Source organism: Argiope bruennichi, chromosome 7 (genome assembly GCF_947563725.1).
Source record: "Argiope bruennichi chromosome 7, qqArgBrue1.1, whole genome shotgun sequence".
Taxonomy (NCBI): Eukaryota; Metazoa; Arthropoda; class Arachnida; order Araneae; family Araneidae; genus Argiope; species Argiope bruennichi.
The window spans coordinates 104,784,430-104,810,388 of record NC_079157.1 but is presented as its reverse complement, the minus strand read 5'-3'; the positions used below and the strand labels follow the sequence as shown (position 1 = coordinate 104,810,388).

General features: G+C 31.3%; 1 protein-coding gene across 1 annotated transcript; it reads left to right on the top strand.

The window, feature by feature from the left end:
* The first annotated feature begins 13,241 nt into the window (after positions 1–13,241).
* On the top strand, positions 13,242–13,961 carry LOC129975509 (protein FAM166B-like). Its single transcript, XM_056088571.1, has one exon. It carries the CDS (start codon positions 13,242–13,244, stop codon positions 13,959–13,961), a length of 720 nt encoding a protein of 239 aa, XP_055944546.1.
* Positions 13,962–25,959: the final 11,998 nt, after the last annotated feature.

Below are 25,959 nucleotides of genomic sequence, written 5' to 3'. Positions count from 1 at the left end.
AAAAGTATTCTCTTATTTCGTGATCCAATTCCACTGTCTCTACTTAATTAATTGAAGAGAGTTTTGTAAAATTGCTGAATCGGCTAAAAGCCTAATTTTCCCACACTCCGCATGAAGGGACAAAATACCGCTGACGAGACAAATTCTTTTTTAAAACCTCCCTGTGTTTTCCCCTGCCTTGTCGGTGCGTGTAGCGAAAATCCCTATCGAAATCTCATTATATATTAGCACTATGAAGAAATATTTTCCCTATCGATTTCTCTGGTTATATAAGACCAGCGATAAAATGCCCAAGTGCTTTTTCCTCGTTCCTTTCTGTGTCGTTCTGTGTTGTGTGTTTCTCGTCGTTTATGCTGTAAATAATGCGTGCTTCTGCAAGATGAAATAAAACGACATCATGAAATAGAAAGTCTCATCACTGTCTTCGAAACTGCATTCTGCTTCAAACAAAATAAGCTTCTCTCTCTTTCTATATATATATATATATATATATATATATAAACATAACTTTCAGATACGTGGCCGAAAAGATGAAACTTCCGAAATTTTAGCTTTGATTTATTTAATCCCGGGTATAATTTGTACAGGGAAGAAGCGAAGCGATGATAAAATGAAGTCCTTTTACATCGCGATACAGGAACAAAGTGCCCGAAACTTTTTCTTTCAGTGATTTTGCAATGAGATTTTGATTGGGATCCCTTTTATACGGGTCGATGATTTAAGCAAGGGAATTGTAGGTTGTATCTTTGAAAAGTATGTGTTCATGCTAGGGATTCCATTCCTTAGATCCCAGTGTGGGAACCACGGAATCAGAACAGAGTTTTATTAAGCGCTTAATAGAGTTAATTAAGCAAAAATATGGGAATTGGGCCAGAAAACAAGAGAATACATCAGAATGAAATCAACATATCAACATGGGATAATCAAAGACAAGAATCGGGAAATTAATCAAGATCTTAATTATATATATATATATATATATATATATATATATATCTGGGGAAAGAAATTTATTTACGAGCAGACGCAGCGCGGCACAATAGCAGAAGTATGAAAGAAACGAAAAGGGCCGAAACAAATGATCACTAGCCTTATATAACATAAGATTTCCGCTCACGCGCCAATGGAATACATATGCTAACTTCTGACAAGAGCAAAAGTATCACTTTCATTACATATATATATATATATAAGTAACCAATCTAAAGTAAGAAAAAGTTTGAAAACGAAACTAAAATGAAAACGAAACAAAACAGTTTCGAAATCGCAACTAAAATTTATTACCTATTTAAACTAAAACCAAAAAGGAACTTCATAGTATTTAGAGAGCGCAATTGCAGCTACTTCTAAAACACAGATGAATTGATACAAAAGTATTAGAATCAAGTTAATAGGAAAAACAAAAAACAAAAAAAAATTAAACCAAAAAAATTATTAAAAAATATTAAAAAAGAATCCGGCCTGAAGACTTTTTCAAGGGTCACCCTCAGGCAGGGATTCAAATAAAGGGATTTTTTCTGTGAGGACATACAGACATTAAGTCTAATAATGATTCCTCGTGACCCGAAAATCCCCCGAAATTATGCTCAAGAGATATACCATTTTAACAGAAAGGAAATACAAAATAACAAATTAGAAAAAAACCACAAAGTAAAAATACAATAAAAACAATAACAATAAAAACAAAAACAGCATTAAAATTAAAATTAAAAACGAAAAGGCCAAGACATACCATCCAACAGTGAACGAAACTTTAAACAATCGATTGTGATTTCCTGTTTTTGAAAGTTAACGGTAAATTATGTAAACAGAGGTAGGCACCCAGCGCCATCTATTGAGTGATCCAATATGCAAGTAAATTTCTATTTTTATTTAAGCCAAAAGATTAATCCCAAACCATACCTTGTTTAATTAAAAAATTGACATTACAGTAATTTCTAGGAAAATCATTTTTAATTAAATTTTTAAGGAGGATATTTGATGCTTCAATATAAGAATTTTTATTATTGCAAACCCTTTTGATCCTGTTAACTTGTGAGAAAATAAGATTTTTGAAAATTTTAGAGTTTAGATTGGAATGGTAGTTACATAGTTTTGTTATTTTAAAGTTGAAATCTAAACTCTAAAATTTTCAAAAATCTTATTTTCTCACAAGTTAACAGGATCAAAAGGGTTTGCAATAATAAAAATTCTTATATTGAAGCATCAAATATCCTCCTTAAAAATTTAATTAAAAATGATTTTCCTAGAAATTACTGTAATGTCAATTTTTTAATTAAACAAGGTATGGTTTGGGATTAATCTTTTGGCTTAAATAAAAATAGAAATTTACTTGCATATTGGATCACTCAATAGATGGCGCTGGGTGCCTACCTCTGTTTACATAATTTACCGTTAACTTTCAAAAACAGGAAATCACAATCGATTGTTTAAAGTTTCGTTCACTGTTGGATGGTATGTCTTGGCCTTTTCGTTTTTAATTTTAATTTTAATGCTGTTTTTGTTTTTATTGTTATTGTTTTTATTGTATTTTTACTTTGTGGTTTTTTTCTAATTTGTTATTTTGTATTTCCTTTCTGTTAAAATGGTATATCTCTTGAGCATAATTTCGGGGGATTTTCGGGTCACGAGGAATCATTATTAGACTTAATGTCTGTATGTCCTCACAGAAAAAATCCCTTTATTTGAATCCCTGCCTGAGGGTGACCCTTGAAAAAGTCTTCAGGCCGGATTCTTTTTTAATATTTTTTAATAATTTTTTTGGTTTAATTTTTTTTGTTTTTTGTTTTTCCTATTAACTTGATTCTAATACTTTTGTATCAATTCATCTGTGTTTTAGAAGTAGCTGCAATTGCGCTCTCTAAATACTATGAAGTTCCTTTTTGGTTTTAGTTTAAATAGGTAATAAATTTTAGTTGCGATTTCGAAACTGTTTTGTTTCGTTTTCATTTTAGTTTCGTTTTCAAACTTTTTCTTACTTTAGATTGGTTACTCGTTCTTGCATTTGGTTGGAATTTAGCTGCAGGTGCGCTGTTCCACGAACTGCAAAATTTTTAAATAAAATATTTTTAATAGTTTTTTTTGGTGGTGGTGGGGGGTTCAATAGGTTTTTTGGTGTATTGCCTAAAAAATTTAAGAATTTTCAGATCATTTTTCCTGATTTTACTTTTTCGAGAATTCCTTGTTTTTGGCGTTTAGGAGATATATTTTCATTTTAATAAATAAATTAAACTATGCAAAAAGTTAATAACGAATTTATCATAGCGCATGGCCCGTCGCGCGCTCTACCAAGGGGCACTGTGGATAGCTTTGTGTCAGGAGCATTCACGGAGAAAAAATTACTGACACAATTGTTTTGTTTAAAAAATCTTAAAAATACAAAAAAATATAAAATTTGTGGAAACGGAAAGTGTAGGACATGTCCTTTGGCAGATAAGGAACAGATCAAAAATGAAAACTCAAAATTACAAACATTCTGTAAAAACAAAAATTTGATTTATCTCCTTAATTGTTCAGAATGTAATTTAAAATATATTGGCCAAACTAGCACCGAGCTTAATTTAAGAATTAACAATCACAGATCCGATATAAAAAACTTCATAAAAAATAGGACCACTGACTTCGAACTGGAGCATTTTCAAAACCATAACTTTAACAATATTAATATCTACATTCTAGAAGACAATATTAACGAATTAAACAAAAGATTAGATCTGGAAAACATTTATATTTGCAACCTGAAAACTTTATTTCCTTATGGTCTCAATAGTAAATTAAATGGGGAAGGTTATGCAGATTTAAACAATAATTGCATTTATAACAAATTTAACATTTTTAAAAATTTTCTAAATAAAGATAACTTTTCTAAAAGATTTAAAAGAGGTAAAGGGAAAGGAGGCAATTTTCAAATTATATTTGAGGAATTTCAAAATTACTGTAATCTGGAACAAAATAGTGAAAACATTCACAGAATTAGGAAATACATTTTTGGTCTTAGAAATAATAAAATGAAATGGTTTTTAAATAAAAAATTCGGGGAATTAGAGTTTAAAAATTCGTACACTAAATATATTATTCTAGATCTTATTAAATGTAAACTTAACATTGGAAAAAACGATTTACTTTTTAATAATAAAAATAATGTTTACAAAGAATACTGTGTGATTAAATTCTTGGATATTTACTTCGAATATCTTAAATTACCCAAAATTATACATAATAATAATATATTTTTTCCTCTTGCAGATAAAACTAATGTATCAATAGCGTTTAGTTACACTTCAACTTTAAAGAAAAAAATTTGTAATTATAATTACTATAGCAAAAATTTAGATAAAATAAATAAAACAGATTGTTACTGTAACAAGGAAAAATATAAAGATTTTATAGATATTGATAAAGGTCATATTATTACAGGTAATTTAAAAATTATTGAATCCAACTCTTTAAGAGATTTGATGGGAAGAGGAACAAAATTTAGATTAAGAGAAAAAATAAACCATAACAAAATTTTGATTTCTATTGGTAATGATTTGGATGTTTTTATTGCCAAATTATCTAGAAAATACCACTGGCCTGCGGAAGGTTTCGGGGAATGGAAAGTGAGAATTTTAAAGGAAATTAAAATAAAATTGAATACTGATTTTGACAGATCTAAAGAACGTGGGATTTATTTTAGTAAAACATTAAAAAATGAAATAAAAAATTTAAAAGAAAAATTTGTTATTACAGTAATAGATAAATCAGCAAATAATTTCTGTTTAATTTGTAAATATTATTATAAAGAACTTTTAATTAATGAATATAACTCTAATGCAACTTATATGTTAAAGAACACCGGGAAAAAGGAATTAGATAAAAGAATGCTAGCTTTCGCAAAAAAAAACCAAAACTAAGACTTGCTCTCTTAACTATCCTTATTTATTCCCAACAGTTAAATTTCATAAAAATCCATTAAAATTCAGATTCGTAACATGTAGCACTGGTAGTTATAATTACTATACGGGTAAACATTTCTTTAAATACTTAAAAATTATCCTGGACAAAATAAAAAATGAAGACAACTTTATTATTTCTAGTAACAAAGAAGTATTGGATTTTCTTAAAGATAACAACATTAATAAACTTAATACTTTTGATTTCGAAAATTTATACACTAATCTACCTCATGAAAAATTAATAAAGGTCTGCACTTTTATTTATGACGAATATTTAAATGAAAATATCATTCCTAAAAATAACTGGCTTGAGTTATGTAATTTTAATATTACTGAAAATTACGTGTTTAATGGTATTAATTTTTATAAACAAGTCAAGGGCATTCCAATGGGGACAGCTTTCTCAAGTGCTTTAGCTAATATTTTCCTGCATTACTATGAGAAAAAAATAATTAAATATAATTTAATAAACGGGTGGAGATATATTGATGACCTACTTTTGATTAACTTCGACAATACTAATATTATTACTAATTGCTATCCAAAAGATTTAATTCTAAAAGATACAAATATAAATCAACTTGAGGCTACCTTTCTAGATTTAAAAATCGAAATTGCTAATGATAAAACAATAGTTGGTATATACGATAAAAGGGATGATTTCAACTTTAAAATAACAAAACTATGTAACTACCATTCCAATCTAAACTCTAAAATTTTCAAAAATCTTATTTTCTCACAAGTTAACAGGATCAAAAGGGTTTGCAATAATAAAAATTCTTATATTGAAGCATCAAATATCCTCCTTAAAAATTTAATTAAAAATGATTTTCCTAGAAATTACTGTAATGTCAATTTTTTAATTAAACAAGGTACGGTTTGGGATTAATCTTTTGGCTTAAATAAAAATAGAAATTTACTTGCATATTGGATCACTCGATAGATGGCGCTGGGTGCCTACCTCTGTTTACATAATTTACCGTTAACTTTCAAAAACAGGAAATCACAATCGATTGTTTAAAGTTTCGTTCACTGTTGGATGGTATGTCTTGGCCTTTTCGTTTTTAATTTTAATTTTAATGCTGTTTTTGTTTTTATTGTTATTGTTTTTATTGTATTTTTACTTTGTGGTTTTTTTCTAATTTGTTATTTTGTATTTCCTTTCTGTTAAAATGGTATATCTCTTGAGCATAATTTCGGGGGATTTTCGGGTCACGAGGAATCATTATTAGACTTAATGTCTGTATGTCCTCACAGAAAAAATCCCTTTATTTGAATCCCTGCCTGAGGGTGACCCTTGAAAAAGTCTTCAGGCCGGATTCTTTTTTAATATTTTTTAATAATTTTTTTGGTTTAATTTTTTTTGTTTTTTGTTTTTCCTATTAACTTGATTCTAATACTTTTGTATATATATATATATATATATATATATATATATATATATATATATATATATATATATATATATTTAAGAAAAGAACTATTGTGAATTACGAAATCCATATTTTTTAGCAGCATCATCTTGCTTCAATTCTTGATCAGTTTCAAAAATGATTTTTAACTTTTCTTTGAATGCCAATATTTTGCGACCAAATCATCTTTAAAAGAGAGAGAGAGAGAGAGAGAGAAAACCGAATTTCTGGGAAAACGTGTTCAATCCCAAGTGAATGATGTCTAAACTATGAATGAAATATTCCGATAATAATAATCCAGAGAAAAAGGTAATCCTGTAATCCCACTTCTAAAACCAGTTGACAACGTCACTTGCAAAGATTTAATCTCTGTATATGTAGTAAACGTACAGCAACCTTACATTGACGTATCTCTCAAACCAAGCTTTTCTCTACAGTCAGTTTCCAAACTTCACATTCATATGTAATTGAGGTTTATGTACTGAATCGCAAAAGCAATTGAGTCGACAGTAAGAAAAGAAGGAACTACAGGAAGATAATATTTTAAGAGTTGTTTAGGAAGTTATATATTCCGTAGGCAACAAATATCTCTGCACTTTCTACTCATTACAATCTCCGCCTTTCCTGATCTTCCTATAACAGAAAAAACAGTCCAGAACAGGACAAAACAGCGAAAGACGGAATGTCTGGACACGAAGGAAACCATCATTTTTTTACCTCACATTCAAGATATTGGAGTGCTGATTTCCATTGGAAAAAAATTGGGTTATATTTTATTATAACTCAAAACCTGTCAATAATAATTTTGATAGAATTCAAATAACATTATTGAAACCTGTCAAATATCGTTATTGACAGGATTCAGTAACAATATTGATATTTGATAGTGAAACCTGTCAATATTAGTACTTTTTTTCCGATACCATTTTTTCTAAATATATATATATATATATCGTTGCAGAATACAGGTTCAAAATACATTGAGTAAATAGAAATTTGGCAGTTACCAAAGATAAGTATTATTATTGACAAATTTATCATTATAGACAATACCGTTATATATAGGTTTCACTGCATTTCATTATTATTAATGATAAAAAATAGTAAATTTCAACTTTATACATTATTAAAATTTATTATTTTACTAGAACTGTCAAGTGTAATATAGTATAACCAATAAATGAATAACTAATATTAAAATATTAATATTTTAATTAATTATTTTAATAATTCGTTGAATACACACACTACAGTCCGCATATTTTATAATTCAAAAAAATTTCTATTTCTCACACATCTATTTATTTGACAGCAAGACAAATAACATTTTTTTGATCGATCTGCCTGAATCAATACAAGAAAATTCCATTTTCTGATAATAAAAAGATCACAGGCTTAGAGCGTTGCTTTATTAAATACGTTTCAGTCGATTAAAACATATGCTCACATCATATGTGAAATAGCACTAAATTCAACATCCTCGTGGAACAGTTTAACCCCCCCCCCCCCAACCCTCGATTCTGATGACGGTAGCATGCTGTCGGAATCAGATGACGAATCTATTTTCATCATAATGTTTTATTACACCCATTAGCCTGATTTACATAAAACGTTTCAATATGACATGTGAGCGCCCTCTTTTGTTTATTTTCGGAATCATTTTTTATACATGAAAAAGATTCGATGTCACTCTGATCATATTCGCAAAAGCCGAAATTTTTTCGGAGGATTGCTACTTCGATTATGAATTTTTGAAGTTTTCAAGAATTTATGACGCATCCGGTAGCTAGATATGTAAAGATATAGACTGAAATTTAGAAAAGCATATCACAATAAGCAGAACGGTGTAAAGTTTTAAAAATAATATGAGTTATACAAGGTTGTTATAATTAAAGCTCAGTTATTTAGAAGATTTTAGGGCCAGTTCTATGGTTTCCATAAATAAACATATTGTTGCCAATGAAACATCTGTAGTACCTTCTTTTCTAAAAAATCGAACATTAATATAACAAACCTAATACCTGTACAGATATCAAAATTTGAAGTTTAATAATATTTTGCTTAGGAAGCTTTTCAAACCAAATAGCGCAAAATATTTAATTGAAATTTTTAGCAAGCATTTTTCTGACGAACCAGCTGGTTAAATGATAGTTAGTTGATAACAATTACAGATTTATCTAACGATTTTTCTAAAATAATGGAAAACGATTGAATGAATTTGCTGAAAATGGCATGTTGCTACTTTGGAGAGATCAAGGTAGTTGGAGCATTAGCAAAAAAAAAAAAAAAAAACTCTGAAGAAGTTCATTTAGAATCTGAGGCAATTTTAGGAAACATTTGACCGAAATATTTTCGTTAAGGTACTAAACAAGCCATGCTAATTCAAACCAACTAGTCGCTAAAGACTACTAGTTAAGGATAATGAATAATCTATGATAAATTGTCAGAAACCCCCATTCACTGCAAGATCGATAAAAGTAACTTATGTATCTTGTTAAGAAGTTACAACATCAACATTTGGGGTTCTTATTGGCACTTGTTTCTTCTCTACAACTCTCTGAAAAGGATAATTAAATTCTAACCATCCAATATTTAAACAAGTGACTGGAACTTACAGAACTTTTATTGAGCTGTCTGCCTTATCATTCTCATATGTCAAACCCCTTAAGAATCCAAAGTGCACCTTAATAAGTTTATTTCAATTCCTTTGAACTCACGCACCAGCCTCCTTCTTTGGGATATATCGCATCCCAAATCTGGAAGAGCGTTATCAAAAGTCTGGGAGAGAAACCCAAGAAAGAATTCAATGAGGCGGATCTTTTCTCTTGGAACCCTGCAATTAGAGACAGAGGGCGCTATCGGCTGCACCGGTCTTGACTTTGTTTACCCGATGATGACAAATAAAACCGACTTTCATGTAATCTCCGAATTAATGTTCCGTAACGGAGTGTTGCCATTCCCAAAAGGTTAAATTTGGAAGAGACGCCCTTTCCTATTTTCAGTGCCATTTTCGTTTCTGCCACTAAAACCGCAGACGATGTCGAGAAGCCGAAACTTTTCTGCGGGGCAAGGAGGGGGAGGAGGAGATTTTCTTGGAATAATTCTTAACTTCAGCAATTTTTGTTTTACGACACGTTCTCTGCTCTGAGATGACTGATGAGGAGCAGGTAGAATTGGTCTGGAGTTAAGTTCTTTCGTATTCTTTTTTGCTATTTTAATTACTCCCACGGGAAGTTCTAGGCAAGATTCTAAACATTTCAACATGTAAAAGACTGTAAAGAAAATATTCGAAATATTAATATATAATGCATTTCTAGAATCATCGAACAAACTTTAAAAGTAGATCTGCACTGCCGGATTAAAGACTATAGGATCCATTAAGTAATAAAAGAGTCTAGGTTGAGTTTTTCCCCATCCCAAAACCATATACTTTTTAATGATTTTATTTAATAACTATGTATGTATGTATGTAACTATTTTTAAGTTTAACAAATTACGTCTGAAATAGTAAAATATTTAATTAATGGTAATTTTTAAGAGTTGGTTTCAATATTTCGTGTATAAAATAGTTAAACTAAAAGGTCTAAATTTAATTTTTTGAGTTCAATTTAGTTATATTAACGTTCTGTTTTAAAGTAACACCAGGACTATTTTAGGACGGACCTCGCAATTTTAAACCATGATTAGATGACGACGACGATACCTAAACTGGCACAACCCTCCCCAAACTTCCACACTATACCAACGGGAGGACGTTTGACCACGGCGGATGTAATGTGAACCAGACACGCTTACACGACAGTTTCTCGAAGGAATAGGGTCTCGAATTTGAAATCCTCTAATTCCGAATCCGAGACCTTACCACTAGGTCACCGTCGAACTATGTATTTTTTGAATTTAAGCATTCAAAAGGCGTTATAAAAGTTTTATAACTTTTATAACGCATTCTAAATGATTTGAGCAGTTGTAAAAACGCTTAATTTAGCAATTTGAAATGTTCGTGTGCCGGTTTGTTGATGTTTGACTGTTGTCATTCAACGAGTTCAACCATTCAGTAATAAGAGATAGTTCTATGTCATGAATTTAAATCTTTTTATAAGTATAGATGTTTAAATTGATTGATTAAGCTTGCGACCTCATAACTAATTTTTATTCATAAAATTAAAAGTAGTAATGGGATTGCAAACGTTACATTTTATGCTAGATTGTTGCAAAAGTCAGTGAATGAGGTCAACAATTTATTATTTTATATTATTTGCGCTGAGTCATAATATTCGCACTTAACGAACTAGTTGGTGTTATTGCGTATGTTTTTCTTTTCGACATAAAAAAAAAAATATTTTGCATTTGGCAATGCATTTTTTTTCTGTTAGGGGGTCACGATTTTTTTACTTCCTCGAATTTTCCCCTTGGAGGGGCACCTCGAAATGAGGATGAGATGCTTCCGGCATGATGGTTGGATCTCGCTCCCTAGGGTGATACACAAATAGATGGAGGATCTGACTCCTCCCATCTATGACGGGATGTACTTCCTTCGGGGAGGGTTGTACCGTAGCCGGTGATGGCCCTTAGGACTCAACCACAGTTCCCGCCAGTGTTGCTGTTGCGGCGGTCCGGTCATTCAGCCTTATGGTTTAAATCTGTGTGCCTTCGTGGCGGATCGGAGAGTCAGTTGGTTGACTTACATCCTCGAATGTGAAGTTTAGGAAAACTATTGTATTCGAATAAGAAATTTTGGTGAGCCTCTACGTTTTAAGCCGCAGTCCAATGGCCGGATGATCTTCACAGATGTGGTCATAAAACTGTCACCCTTCCTTCGTGGTTCCACCCCCGCCTGTGGCAGCGGACCCACGACCAGAGAAATCTTCAGACGGCACGCGTTCCCCTTTCGACCGCTCAAAACCCTCAGTTTCTTTGACTCCCTCCCCCCCCCCCCATAGCCCAAACAAATTTTCCAGTTCTTTGATGTTTATCCATCTACCGACATTTTGCGGGAAGCTACAGGCGTACCACGGGCGACGGGGGAGTGTGGTCCCCCAGTGGGTTGGATGTCAGATTTATGACCAAATCCGTGAGGTGGCAGGTCGTTGGACCGCCGCTTTAGATCTCCCTGAGTTCGAAAAACACAATTTTAGAACATGTCCGTCTTTCTGTCTTTGGCAAAGATAACTCAAAAATGCTGCAAGCTAGAACAGATGAAATTTGTGATACGGTATTTGAATTTAATTTGTAGATTTCTATAAAATTTTGAGCAAAATCCATTCAGAGGAAGTCTGTCTGTATGACTGTTAACGCCATAACCACAAAACGAAGATATTTAGATAGATAAAATACAGTACACATGTTTCAATTTAGCCCAATAAATTTTGGGCTAAATTGAATGAAGGGTCGATCGTCTGCACTTTCAAAAACATGTAAACTCAATAACTCAAAAACACGACTTAAATATATAAAATTAAGTTGCGATAACGCGCCAAAGCTGGCAATCTTTATTATGCACTATGATTGGACATTTGCCCCCTTGCTTTTGAACATTTCGCAAGACCGTTGTTGGCGATTTTTGAAAATTGCGCCAAGCGGGAGGTTAAATTCCGGTCGTTATTATTGTTTTACGCATAAAATTTTTTAATCAAAAAAAGAAAACATTAAAAAATCCTATGTTGCCAATACATTTTCCTCTTGTTTTTGTGTTCCGTGATCCACATACTTTTACCTACTTTTATTTTTTTTTTAAATTATAATAATAAAAAAAAGAATATAGTTGTCGGATAAAAACAGAAATTATAATTAACAGCACGGCATGGTCACGCTAGGACGACTAAATCAGGCCAACTATTCAAACATATCTAAAAAAAAATAACAAGGAATAGTAACAAAAGCCATTAAATTTGCAATGGAAATCGTCAGAATGAACACAATTGGCGGAAAATCATAAATAAATAAATAACAATACAACTTTGGTGAAAGTACCTTAATTTCAAGTAGAATCAGAGCTACTGAATGGTTACTATGATTAGACTTAAAACTGCCGGCGTCCTGGCATAGGGGTAGCGCGTCTTCCCCGTAATCTGGGCGTCCCGGGTTCCGAGTCCCGGTTTGGGCATGGTTGTTTTTCTGTTGTTCTATCTGTGAGATGTGTGAATGTGCCCTCCTGTAAAAAGGGGTTGTGCAAGCGAATGAGTGATGCGTGAGTGGCAAAGTCGTACTCTTCGCCCTAGTTGGCGCTGCTATAAAAAATAAGAGACGTTCTCCCTCAGGCTTAAAGCGCTGTCCTCGTAACAGCGGGCTTGTCAGTGGCAAGTGCCATAAGAAAACAAACAAACAAACAGACTTAAAACTTAAGGTTTCTTGCCTTATGTTGTACCAAACTTTAAAAAACTCGCCAAAAGTCCATCATCTTGGATGGCTACAAGATATGGTTACAAATAACTTCTAGTGTTGCTATAAAAATTTTCAGGATTACATTTGGCAAAAAATAGGCTCAAAATATTCAGCTTTGCCAAATAGATATTATTCTTATGCCAAGCTAGTTAGTATTATGCATACAGTCATAAAGTTTTATAAAAAAAAATACATTATGTATCTTGTACTCGAATTTGTTAAATTGACATTTTAAAAAGAATTAGCTTCAAAGAAGTACAGTTTTCTCAAATTTATAAATAATGAAGTCATCTCGATTTTTTTAAAAAAATTTTATACGCACTGGAGGTCATGAACGTGAAAAGTATATTGTAATATATACTTTTAAAGATGGCAACCAAAATAGAATCTAATTTAAATTTTTTCAACATGAATTGAGGTCATTAAGTTTGGATACTTTATAAATATCAATAGTAAACCGTAACATGCACAGAAACCAATTTTTTTACTGAATTCCTTTGCATCGCTTGTCATGCAGAATTGCATCGTATGTCCTGAAAACCCAATCAAACAGTACGGAGATGGAAACCATAAGCACAAGCATGGACGAGATCACACAGCAGAAGATCGTCAAGTTCGTCAACTAATCATTCCACCACAGCCCCATTTTGTGCCTGGATATACAGGATGCACACCTGGTGCTGGACCCCAAAGGCTTTTCATAGTAGCGGATTCTTATGGGAAATATACCCATGAACTGCTTCATGGCCATCGCATTGCTGGATCTCGTTTGAGTCCTTTGAATTCAGATCTGAGATTCGTTAATTTGTTTGTGTCTCCTCCAAGGCATAATCCCAAGCAACAATTGGACAATCCACACAAGTCGCTTGATCCTTATTTTATTCCTGGTTATACAGGATTTACTCCTAATTCAGGAATCAGGAGGACGGACGGTGTTGGCGAAAACTATGGCGTAATGACTCATGTTCGTCTAGCGAAACATCCCACAGCTGGGCAACGGTTGCGTCCAATTCTTACAGAGCCACCGGAATATGTTGCAGATAGAGAGGAAGTCAAGTTCTATTGCAATCTACACGAAATAACCGCGAGAGATCTACTGCGCCGACATGGACAGATCCCTGGTTATGCAGGACATATGCCCAGAACACGATTTCATAATGGCAAGTCATCATCAGAAATAGGCAATATCGGAATTGCTGAATTTGAAAAGATAATAGAAGTCAAAAAATAGAAAAATTAGTAAAACTAATCAATAAGTTATCCAAATGTCCATACTTATTTCGTAAAAGCTATAATTATCTTAGTCTGCTATTATACTTGATATAATAAGAATAAACTGATATTAAGATCTCCGAACAAACTTTTTCCACACTTTACATATGAAAATTTGGATGAAATCTACTTTAATCATTTCATTTTACTAAAAAAAAAGATGCCAATAACACTAAATCGCCAAAGTCAAATATTAAAATTCTTGATAAAATTAACAATATTTTGCTTGAAGTTGCTAGAAGAAATATTCCGATTGTTTATTCAGATGGCCAAATTGGCAACAAAATGAAGGGGTGAATTAAAGTAGATTTCTATCAAAAAATGGTACTTTTCCGGTAGCCGGGTGTAAGCAAAAAATCGCCAAATAATGTAGAATTCCGCTAAATTCACGTTTGGTTCACAATCCGTTAGCCGAGCGCAAGCGAAAAATCGCCAAATAATGAAGAATTCCGTCAAATTTCTTACGCCAAATTCGCGTTTGGTTCACAATTGGCGACATTTGCGCCCGGCTAACGGAAAAGTAGCCAAAAAATTTTAATTATTGTCTCTTATTGTTAATGAATTAATTTTACTTCTTCTCTTTTCTAATCACTATCACGATGTAATGATACAGTTATCGGGATGCTTATTAATTTATGGTGAACGATTGGCGATTTGTTGTCTAAAATACGAATTTCTTTCCGTAAATTTTGTATAAATAGCATAAACAGATGCTTATTTTCTTCTCGTTAATTAGAAGCGCACTCATAGGTTGGCTTGCTTTGATGATACATTTGGAGAGTTTTGGCTCTTTCACGGTTAATTACTAAGTACTGTCATCGGTTGTAATGCTGCTGAAGCCACGGATTGACGATGAAATTTTTTCTCGTTTATAAAAACCGAGTTAATGTTGTGTTTTTTCTAATTTCTAAGTTTTGTTGAATTTTTAAGCTTTCGATTTAGGAAGAGCGATAAAATAGTTTTAGTACTTGTGTATTGTTACAAATCTGTAATTTTGCTATCCGGCACGGCATGCTGAGCTTGGCGATCATTTGGCGACTTGGGGTTGAATTTGGCGAGTTTGGCGACTAAATGGATAATACCAGAAAGTTCGAGAAGTTTCATGATCCATCCAGTAATAACAGAGATACACTCAGATACGCCCTGATTGGTCAGAAGATTCTAGCCCCGCCACCGGGAACTATAAAAGAGGGGCACTCAAGGATAGGAAGAAGTCGTGTGTATCGTCAGAAGTGTGTGCATAGTCAGAGGCGATGGTGTGTGAGAGTGGTCGGAGTCGCCGACACGTAGAAAAACTAGAGAATTAGACAGCAAGAAAGCTGCTGCACTAGCAATTAAATGCACTGAGTTATTACAATTGAGTGGCGGTATTTGTAGAAGAAAAATTTTGCAACAGTATTAACTGCATGCCATTGGCAAATATTATTTAACGAAGGAACCTATTAATGTTCAATCTTCAACGATTAAACACCGACAAGTGGCTCTCATACAATTGCCATGATTTTTGAAAGGAATAGTTCAAACCACATTGTTACTATAATTATGCGTAACGTTTTTTTTTTTTTTTTTTAACTCCTCAAAATTTTAAGATAAATGCTTGATTTCCGGTCCATCATACCAAATCGCATCAAAGATCCACAAACACACCAGATATCTATTATATTGAGTGGTACAAAAATTGCAATAAAAGATTTAGGGTTGCAATGAAAAATTGTTAAGATTACCACATTTGGCGAAAAACCTCTCAAAAGATGTAACTTTGACAAACGACTACATCTACATCCTTGCCATCTGACTACAGCTGAAAAACACGAAATCAGTCTGGTATAAATCCAAAACAAAAAATTTTAAAATCAGTAAAATAGTTTTTAATAATATATAATTATATTAATTTTACTTTTTCTACCAATATTTCACTAAAATTAGTATTCAGTTTTAAAAGCTGATTCTTAACGATTAGCGAAAGCTTCATTAACTTAGTGATGGGATTGTACATTTTGTTAAAACTAACTCAACATTTTTAATGGGTCTCAAATCTAATCCTAGATTTTATTTCCAAATGAATGATATTGCATCTATACTTTGCTGGTTTTTCAAATGTATTACTTAAAATCTAAATGCTAAATTTTGAAAAAAATGACAATTTTTATCTAATAATAGTACCCATTATTATTTTCCACTAAACTGATAATTACTTTCTAGATTATTTTTTTCTTCAAAAAAATTCTTTTAGTTTTCCCTTTATTTAATAATTTCCTCATATATTCATCTCAACTCAGCTTTTGCCCTCAAAATTCCCTGCATTTATGTAACGTGCGTGGCAATTTGTGATGTCATCAAATAATTCTTTCAACAGCGTCGTAATAGTTCTTTCTTTCACACCGTCATAAAATTCTACATTATGATACTATACAGCCACAAAGACAATTTTCATTGCCTCAGAGTGATAATTGATGCTTTTAATGAGGTTAAAAAAATTGCTTAAATGTACTCTAGCTCGTACTTTTAAAGCTGTGGTTACAGTTACATGAGACTAATTTCCTTTTTTCCCCTTGCACTTAGTATTTTGAGTAACATTTAAAAACTTCCGGCAAGCAAAACGACATTTTTCAGATGTTATTTTACCCATCCTCTACCAGACGAAAGAAAAGTAATTTTAAGGCTCATTTTTAATATAATGACTGTTCCCAGTGTCCATTAAAACAACTTTAATCATTCTCTGATACACATATGTAATAATAATAAACATTAAAAAGAATAGAGAAAAAAAATAAGAATAATAACAGTTGCGTGAAATGGAAGTTGATTGAAGAGAATATATTCTGCTTCATCTACTCGAAAACCGTAATTAGCGTGATTATAAAGATTGTGGAAAATCTGTTTAAAAAAAGATACAAAGCCAAAAAAGTATGAAAAATAGATAAAAAGCTGAGCGGCAGAAAATAAAAATGCAACGAAACTTCAACGAACAAAAAACAGAAGAAAAAAATAATAATAAATCCGAAAACGAATAGGGAAAAAAAATCTTAATTTGTTACACTCTCGGAACCAAACTGTTCTGCCTATTTTGCAACTGAGCATATGTTGCAGACGATAATTATAATAAATCGAGTTAAAAAAAAATTCTAATGAAGAATGAAACTATGCAAAGTTGATATTGATTCTCAATGTAATAACTGTTGTTGGAGATCATAATTTAATGTTTTCTCGTCTTTCTGTTTCGCTTTAAAAAAATTAACAGGTACCAGCCTGAAAAGTGAATCAATAAAGGGATTTTTTCCCCTTTTTAATTTATTCCAAGCATTATTATTTTATGACAGTGAAAAATGAGATCGGGATTATCTTCGGAGAAAATATACTTCTTAACTTTTCAAATATTGAATTTTTATTAAATAATTACCAAAGAGATTACTTTTGCCGTGTTTTTGGATTATTGGTGGACTCACTCTAAAATGTATAATGTAAACTCTTGGTTGTAGCAATTTAAATTGGATATTCTGAAATGCTTTTATTTGTAAAACCTTTTATTAAACCAGATCTAGTTGCTTCTTATTTATTCCAAAAATTTCCAGCAAAGGTTTTTTTTTTTTTTTTTTAATTTAATGCTTTGTTTTTTTTATGATATTCTTCATCTAAGCTTTCATCGTTTTTTCATTTGATTATTGAGAAAAATTTTGAGTTCTTTTATTAATAATTTTCTATAAGAATTATTTGTTCTTTTTGTATTCTGATCGTTGAAATTTATTATTTTAAACCATTTTTAGATTTACAAAAAATTTACTATTTGAACTATTTGAATATTTATATTATTATATTATTATTATTTACTATTTGAAAATTTACTATTATCATTTTTTGATAAAATTTTCAATAGAATTGAGATGTTGTTAATAAGTCTTAACATTTCCACAGCATAAATGTTAAAGAATAGAATTTTTCAAGCGACAGAAAAAAAATCTTAATTGAAAAAATTTAACAAGTTTTAAGAAAGTGTAACTTTTTCAAAAATGTCGAATATAATTAGCAAACAACAATGGAAAAATCAAATTAATATAATCCGTTGGTTTAATGAAAAGTTCCCTTTACACATCATATTTAAATTAATTTATGTATATATTTTAGATTTACTTCGAAAAGAGAACAAATGAAATTTAATTTTTATTGAGAGAGACAGTTCTTTATAAAGAGAAGTTTAGCCAAAAAGCAATTTTTTTTTAAGTATAAAAATGCACAAAAATTTTGCATTTATAAAAGTAAAAGATCCGTAAATGAATGGATTTTTTCATAGTAAATGGAACTGGAGATAATAAATTTTCATCGAAATTTGCTTTGAAGCGTAAGGAAGATCGCGAGATGATTAATTAAATAATTATTTTTTTATTAATTAAAAAAGCTGAGCATGTGCAGTATTCCGGAAACAAGAAAACATGGCGGCGGCCAAGATTTGTTTAGTAAGCTAAATTTAAAATAACCAAAATAAGAAAGATGGATATTTAAGCAAGATATATTTTACTCGATATTTAAAATTCTTCCTTAATTTGAAAAATATTTTGAGTTTTCCTCACGCTTAAAAATTAATTCAAAAACTTTTTTTGCTAGCATTTAACTGTTAATGGAGATTGAAATTCACTGTTGAAAATGGTTACCTACATATTCCATGTTGCACGCACTTTCTAAGTTGCCTCTCACGAAGTTCACTTGAGTTTCATATATTCTTTAAAAATTATTTATAACTCACAGATAAAATAAGTTTTTTTTTTCTGTGTTTAAAAATCAGTTGGTATAGCCCTTAATTGTATGAGAAACTATAATGAACTTTGATACAATCGATCGCCTCAATTTAAAAAGTGAAGTTGCAGGCGATAGAAGAGTTTTGAATTTCGTTTAATATTATATACTAGCCGCTATTGGCGACCAGCCGGTTCGCCAATCTTAATGCTCGTTAAAATTTTAATAATTAAATATTTTATGTAATTCATATTTTAATAGCTTCTTCATTAAAATATTTCAGAACTTCAAATTTTGATAGTCATATAATTCACTCATAATATTATAAAGGCCTTCAGTTATAACGTAATATGTATCTCTCTCATTTTCTGTTAGCTCCCGTAGAATTTATACTTTAAATTAAAGTGGAAATGATTAATCTGCAATTAATATAATAATATTTTTTTGTTGACACAAAGCATTTTTTTTTTTTTTTTTTTTTTTTTTTTTTGTAATAGGATTTCTGAAAACAGAGTCATTGAGCGTTTAAACCTTACGGGCACTAAAGAGTATCTTTCTTAATTTATGTAACATCTCAAGAATTTGTCAACAAAATTTTTTCAGATTCATCATGAGCAGGTCTATTAATTAATAATGTTTCATTTTAAATGCATCAAACACTAAGAAAATAAAAGGTCGAAAACCAGTAAAAAAAGATTACTTAAAAAACGATGAACTTAAACTAACATAAATACAATTTAATTACAAAAGCATACAACTAATCTAAAAATAATTTAAATAAATTCCACTTCTGTTGAAAATAGATGTAAACAATCAGAACACAATGCGCATGCGTGAATTTTCAACGCCAGTTAAGGTAACGCAAATGCGTGAATTTTTCTACGCCAGTTGGGGTAACACTATGCAGATTAGAAATTTTTAATTTCCTTTATTCTGTATTATTTTAATTCATAAGTATTTCAGCATGAATCTGAAAGATGGATTAATTAACAATGTTTAATTTTAAATGCTTAAAACATTAAGAAAATAAATAGAATCGTTTGAAATAATCGGCCGAAAAATGTTAAGCCTAAGCCTCATTAGCGTGGGGAAAAAATGCTGAAGCCTTACTCATTTGGCGGTGGGGAAATAAAGATTTTTTTGGCGGGAAAGTTAGTTTTTAATTAATAATTAAAATTCTAATTAAAATTTCAAAAAAAGGAACCCCAGGTGCACATTCCCGTCCTCCAAGGTATACACGTACCAAATTTGGTAGCTGTAGGTCTAATGGTCTTTTCTATAGAGCGCCAACACACACACACACACACACACACACACACACACACACACACACAAACATTGAGCTTTATATAAGTATAGATATATTTTAAAAAGCATTTAAATTTTGCCAAGTATTAATATTAAATGAATTTTTAGATTTTCGCTTACGATGTTTTATACTATGTACCGCTAAAAAGCTGATTTGTTGTTTGATAACTTTAACATTTTGTATAAATATTTGTCTAGAATATATGCTCAAAGAATCGTATATTCTAGAGGTTCTTATTCTAAATTCTTATTCTGTATTATTTAGAACGAATCATTTTCGAGTAAATAATAAGTATACACTCAGTAAATATGCTTGAATATAGAGAGGGAAAACTCTTGTGTTACTGCAGGTAATCTTTTGTGTTTTGATTGCTTCTTCGTTCTAATGACAATTGACTTCAGAAATATAACTCTAAGCCTGAACTTTTGTGAGAAGAATTGTTGAAAAATTGAATTCCTTTTAGTTTGATATATGTCTGCTGTAATTAAGTCTCCTTAACTGCGCATAAGATTCGAATAATTTCTCACTTTATTCTTAAGCGCCATTTCGCGCGCTTGTCAGAGTTGCAGTTGAAAGTTAATTTGTTGCCACTTTCTAAGGTGCAATCTTAATTCCTCTAGGACAATTTATGACTCCAATTAAGATTTCCGTCAGGGTACAACTGGAACAAACTGAGAAACAAACTGAATTAAGCGAAACTTTAAGCACCTCTTTCAGTACATATACACGTGGCTGTAATTTAACTGGAACCGTTTCAAGTTAATTTACTTAAATCGTATTATTGACCTAATTCGTGGTCAATTACAGTTTAGAGCGATAAATGTTTGAGTTACTGGACTAAAAGAGATCCTGCTATTAAATTTAGACAATCATTCCATCGAATGGATAATACAATAATAGAAATTAAGTTTGTATGAAGAATGTGTAGATCTTTTTTTTTTTTAATTATAAGCATTGTGAAATTTTTTAAATGAGATTTTATTAGAGTACTAAATATAATTTTTTCATTCAGAATTCAAAAGTCAAGAAGGAAAATGAGTAAGCATTGGAATTTAGATACAAACTAGTATTACATACTAGCCACCTTTGATGATCAGCTGGTTCACTGAAAATATAAATTATGTTTAATTTAAACTAAACCACGTATATATATATATATATATATATATATATATATATATATATATATATATAAAGAGAGAGAGAGAGAGATTTCCATGAGTTCCGCAGCAAAGGAGGAGTTTATCTAATAAAATCAGAACCTTTCACGTCATAATGCCTTAAAAAGTTAAGTGTTTGGGTAATTTATTTCCAATTGCACATGGTTCTTTGTAACAATGCATTTTCACTATCTGGCTTCTCATGTCAGCTGCTCAGATAATTTGTAAAATCTCACATCCTTAAATTTCAACAACCGAAGAAAATAGCAAGCTTAAATACTGCTCGTTTCAGTATCTGGGACTACCATGTTTCGGTGCTTCTGCCTCGCTAAGAGGTAGCTTGGTGGTATGATCTCGGGCTCGGAACCGGTTGCAGGCTCGATACTCGATTCCACCTAAAAACCGTCGTATATGCGGGTCTGATTGCACGTTACATCCATCGGGGCCAAACGCCCTCCCGTTGGTTTGGTGTGGAAGTTTGGAGGGGGGTTGCCAGTTAAGATGTTGTCCTCGTCGTCTGAACACTGTACAGAAACACGAGGGCCTTCCGAAAGTAGCCCTAGTCGTGCTTTAAAACGGCACGTTAATATAACTAAACTAAACTTAGCCACGCTAAGGCATAAGCTGCGGAAGGGTAAGCATCTTTCTGGAATTCTTCGACATCGTTGACATTGATTTCTGCCCCATTAGATACCTTTTCATTCAGTTTTGTTTTCTCTACTTGTATGTGAGCATCGTATCACTTTTAATAGCACTACTTTATTTTAACTCTAACTTACACATTCATTGCTTATATGGTTAAATCAAGCGGAAAAAATATTTCACGAGGAGCACGAAGTATATTTTACAAAATATCATTAAATGTGACCGATTATTTCCAGTTATTAATTTAAAAATGTATCAAAAAATTCTATAACAAATAAAAAAGAATTGTTTTAACATAAAAATATCATTTTGTAAAAAAGTGAATTAACGAATTTTAAGAACTTAAATTTTCTATAAACTTTACTCTTATTATAATTTCATCATAATTTAATGTGTAAAACCCCTTATAGAAAATAAAAATTACTCTAAAGTATTATATTGTGAACTACAATCTTTTCCCGACGATATTACGAGTTATACACTATTTTACGCCTCCTAAGTTCGCATATAATTGAGTTCACTTTATCATAAAATGTAAAAAATCTCCTCCTTTCGTCTTTCCTTTCATCCCTATTTTGATTAAATAAACGCATCGTAACGCATGCGCAAAAGCGTGGAGGGTTTTAGCATTTGTGAACGAACAGTATTTGATGATGCATTGAAAGCGATGTGAATTTCATTGTAACAATGAAATCTATTTTTGAAATTAATGAAAAAATATTTTTTTAAATTAAAGTTTGGAGAAAAAATAACTGCAATACAATTAAATTGATATCATTAAAAAGACATCTTTTAAAATCTTACAAATGCTTCGAAAATAATAATCCATAGATTTCCATCAAATTTTCAGTGAATTCTATTCAGAGGTAGCCCGTCTGTCCGGCTGTGCGAATATAAGTTAACACGATAACTACAAAACGAAGTGAGCTAGATAGATAGAATTCAGTACACAGATATCAAATATTAAGCCAAATTCAACGAGTGTTGACCGTCTGTTGGTAACTATACGTGCAGATACATGTAATGCGATAACTCCAAAACATAATGACTTAAATGGATCAAATTTGCCATGGTATTTTTTGTCCTACAAATATAATTTTGTATCAAATTTTTGTTTCAGTCAGTTGAAAAAAAAAACGTATGTAAAACACAAATTCGATTTTCGGATACTATTAACAGCATGCTAGAGACTAATCGCCAAATATCTCGCCAAGGACAATAGGATAGATTCATTAAAAATGCTGAATTCGCGCCAAAAGTTAATATTCCTGAACTATTGTACGCCGCCGCCAAGTAAAGTGTTCTTTGACATGACAAGTTTATTAAAGAGTATACGAGAAAGTTTTTTGGAGACCACTCTCTCTGGTTGATTGTGATGCCAAAGATGTAAGGAAATAGTTAAAAACTTGATCAATAATGTCTCATAAAAAGTTAATAGTTTCCAATATTTTATAATTCATATAATTTGCATTCTTAAATCTATACTACTATTATAAATGTGAAAGTTTGGATGGATGTTTGTTAGTCAATCACGCCAGAATGGCTGAACAGAATTGGATGAAATTTAGCTGAGAGATAGATTATAGTCTGGAATAGGACATAGGCTACTATTTATTACGTTTAATTGAGTGGTTAATTGTTTATTAATTAAAAACTAACTTTCCCGCCAAAAATCGCCAAATGAGTAAAGCTTCAGGTTTTTTCCCCCCAAACGCCAATGAGATTAGGCTTAACATGATTTTCACTATTATTTCAAACGATTCTGTTTATTTTCTTAGTGTTCGATGCAATTAAAATTACACATTGTTAATGAATCGACCTTTCGGATTCATTCTGAAGTACTTTTGGATTAAAATAAAACAGAATAAAGGAAATTAAAAATGTATAATCTATATTGCGTTACCCCAACTGGCCTAGAAAATTCATACATTTGTGTTGCCCCAATTGGCGTTAAAAATTCACGCATGCGCAGGAGTAACAGAAGATAAAGCCATTGATGCTATAAATCCCAATCTATTTCCATGCGTACGAAGTCGCGGAAAAAAGCTAGTAAATTATATATTTAGCAGATAGGTTAATAACATTTTTTTATCGATCTGCTTACATCCTCCCCACCCCAGTCCATTGGCGAATTTATTTGTTGGATATCCGTCATTGGTTAAAATGTTGACTTCATCATTTCTAAAACATGGCGTTAAATTAGCATATGCACCTGCACCAACTATGCGTAAGAAAAATATATTGAACTTTAAATACTTTAAATACGATTTTTTTTAAAAAAAATTTTTACTAATGTGTGTTATAACCAAATATACCAGAGCTCTCTGTTAAATATTGCAATGCATTTTAAAAAATAATGATATCCTTTACATTTGTTTAAGAGACTTGATACCAGACGATATTTAAAATCTTTTATTATTTCACGCTTGAAAAGTTAAAAGCTACAACATTTTTCTTGCTGGAAAAAAGCATCTTCCCTATTAGATTAGTGGGGTTTAAAAGCAAAAACGCAGGTCAAACTTAAACCCCCTATTGCGACTTCACTACACATAAAAAATAATTTTTTAAAAAAAATTTCAGACTACAAGCAAACATAAATTATGGTCTTTTAGGAAATAAACTGTTTTCTGTTATGGGGTAGACACATGGGATATCAAATGCAGTTCGAAACGCGAATAAAGATTGATGGTCCAGATTAAAGTACTTTTTCGGGCATTAAGCGTAGTGGAGCGAGAGATTCCGCGATGATGGTTTTTGCTTCCAGAGTTAAAAATTCGTTTTTTATATAAAAAAATGATGCCATTAACTATTTAAATTTTATCTTTTTTTTCTTTCTAAAACCTTACTCAGGTTGTATTTAAAGCATTTGTTAAGTATAGCAAATTTAGATAAAGGAGCATTAGCTTTATTTTTTTAAAGTATTTGAGCTCATATAAAAATTAAAAATTGATTTTGAGCAAAAGCTTTTTTTGAATTCTTTTTTTGTGACCCTAAATTCCATCGTAGAATGCTTAGTAACCGCCGATTTTTTTTAAATTTTGCATAAATAAGAAACCAGCGGGAGTCATTTCACTTTCTAAACTTTCTTGCATACTCTAAACACTTGTTATGCAAGAGAACACTTGGCATGACCCTCGCGTACAATAATTATGAAATAGTGACTTTTGGCATGAATTTAACATCTTATTGAATCTATCGTGTCATAATTGGCGAGTTATTTGGCGATTAATCCCTGGCATGCAGCTAATAGCATGCGAAAATCAAATTTGTGCTTTAAACTCGTTTTTATCAATCGATTGAGACAAAGATTTGACACAAAACTGCACATGTAGTCACAAGATCCCTCCACAAATATGGTACATTTAAGTCATTGTGTTTTTAAATTATCTCTTTTACATGTTTATGAAAGTACAGACCGACAGACAGTCAGCCTGTTGTTGATTTTGTCTTAAAATTTGACAAGTGTCTATACTATAGATGTTAAATCTGTTTATCTAATTTTCTTAAACTAGATGATGAACTAAAGCTAACTTTTATCTAGTTTTCTTATCGTGTTAACTTATATTCGAACTGTCTGACAGACGGACTTCTGAACAGATTTTACACAAAAGTGGGCAGAAATTTGCAAATTTATTGTAAGGGCAGTATATACCAAATTTCATCCGTCTAGCTCAGTGTTTTTGAATTACGTTTGTCACAGACAGATAGAACGACATTTTCCAAAAATGTATTTTACAAATTCAGGGCGGTTTAAAACGTGGAGATTCGTCGAATTCTGGAGTTCGAATTTTTTGACGATTACTATATTTTTAATATACTACGTCTATCAGAAAGTAATAAAAATGATTGACGCAGCCTTAATCAATGAACAAAATAGGGGAATTGATCTGAGCCAGAATAACAAAGCCAAATTAACAAATAAAACAGAGTTTGGGTATATAAAGTTGATAGATTTGGCTTAGCTGCGCTAAAATACACTAATGATAAAACCTACATGATAAATTTTTATATAATGATTAACATTTCATAAATAAAATTGTTCATAAAACAAAAACAATGATAAAATCCAGGTCAATATTCATAACGATCTTAAAATTACGCCTATTTTGAACCAT

Coding starts and splice junctions, on each gene's coding strand:
- LOC129975509 (XM_056088571.1), top strand. CDS start 13,242: ATGCAGAATTGCATCGTATGTCCTGAAAACCCAATCAAACAGTACGGA.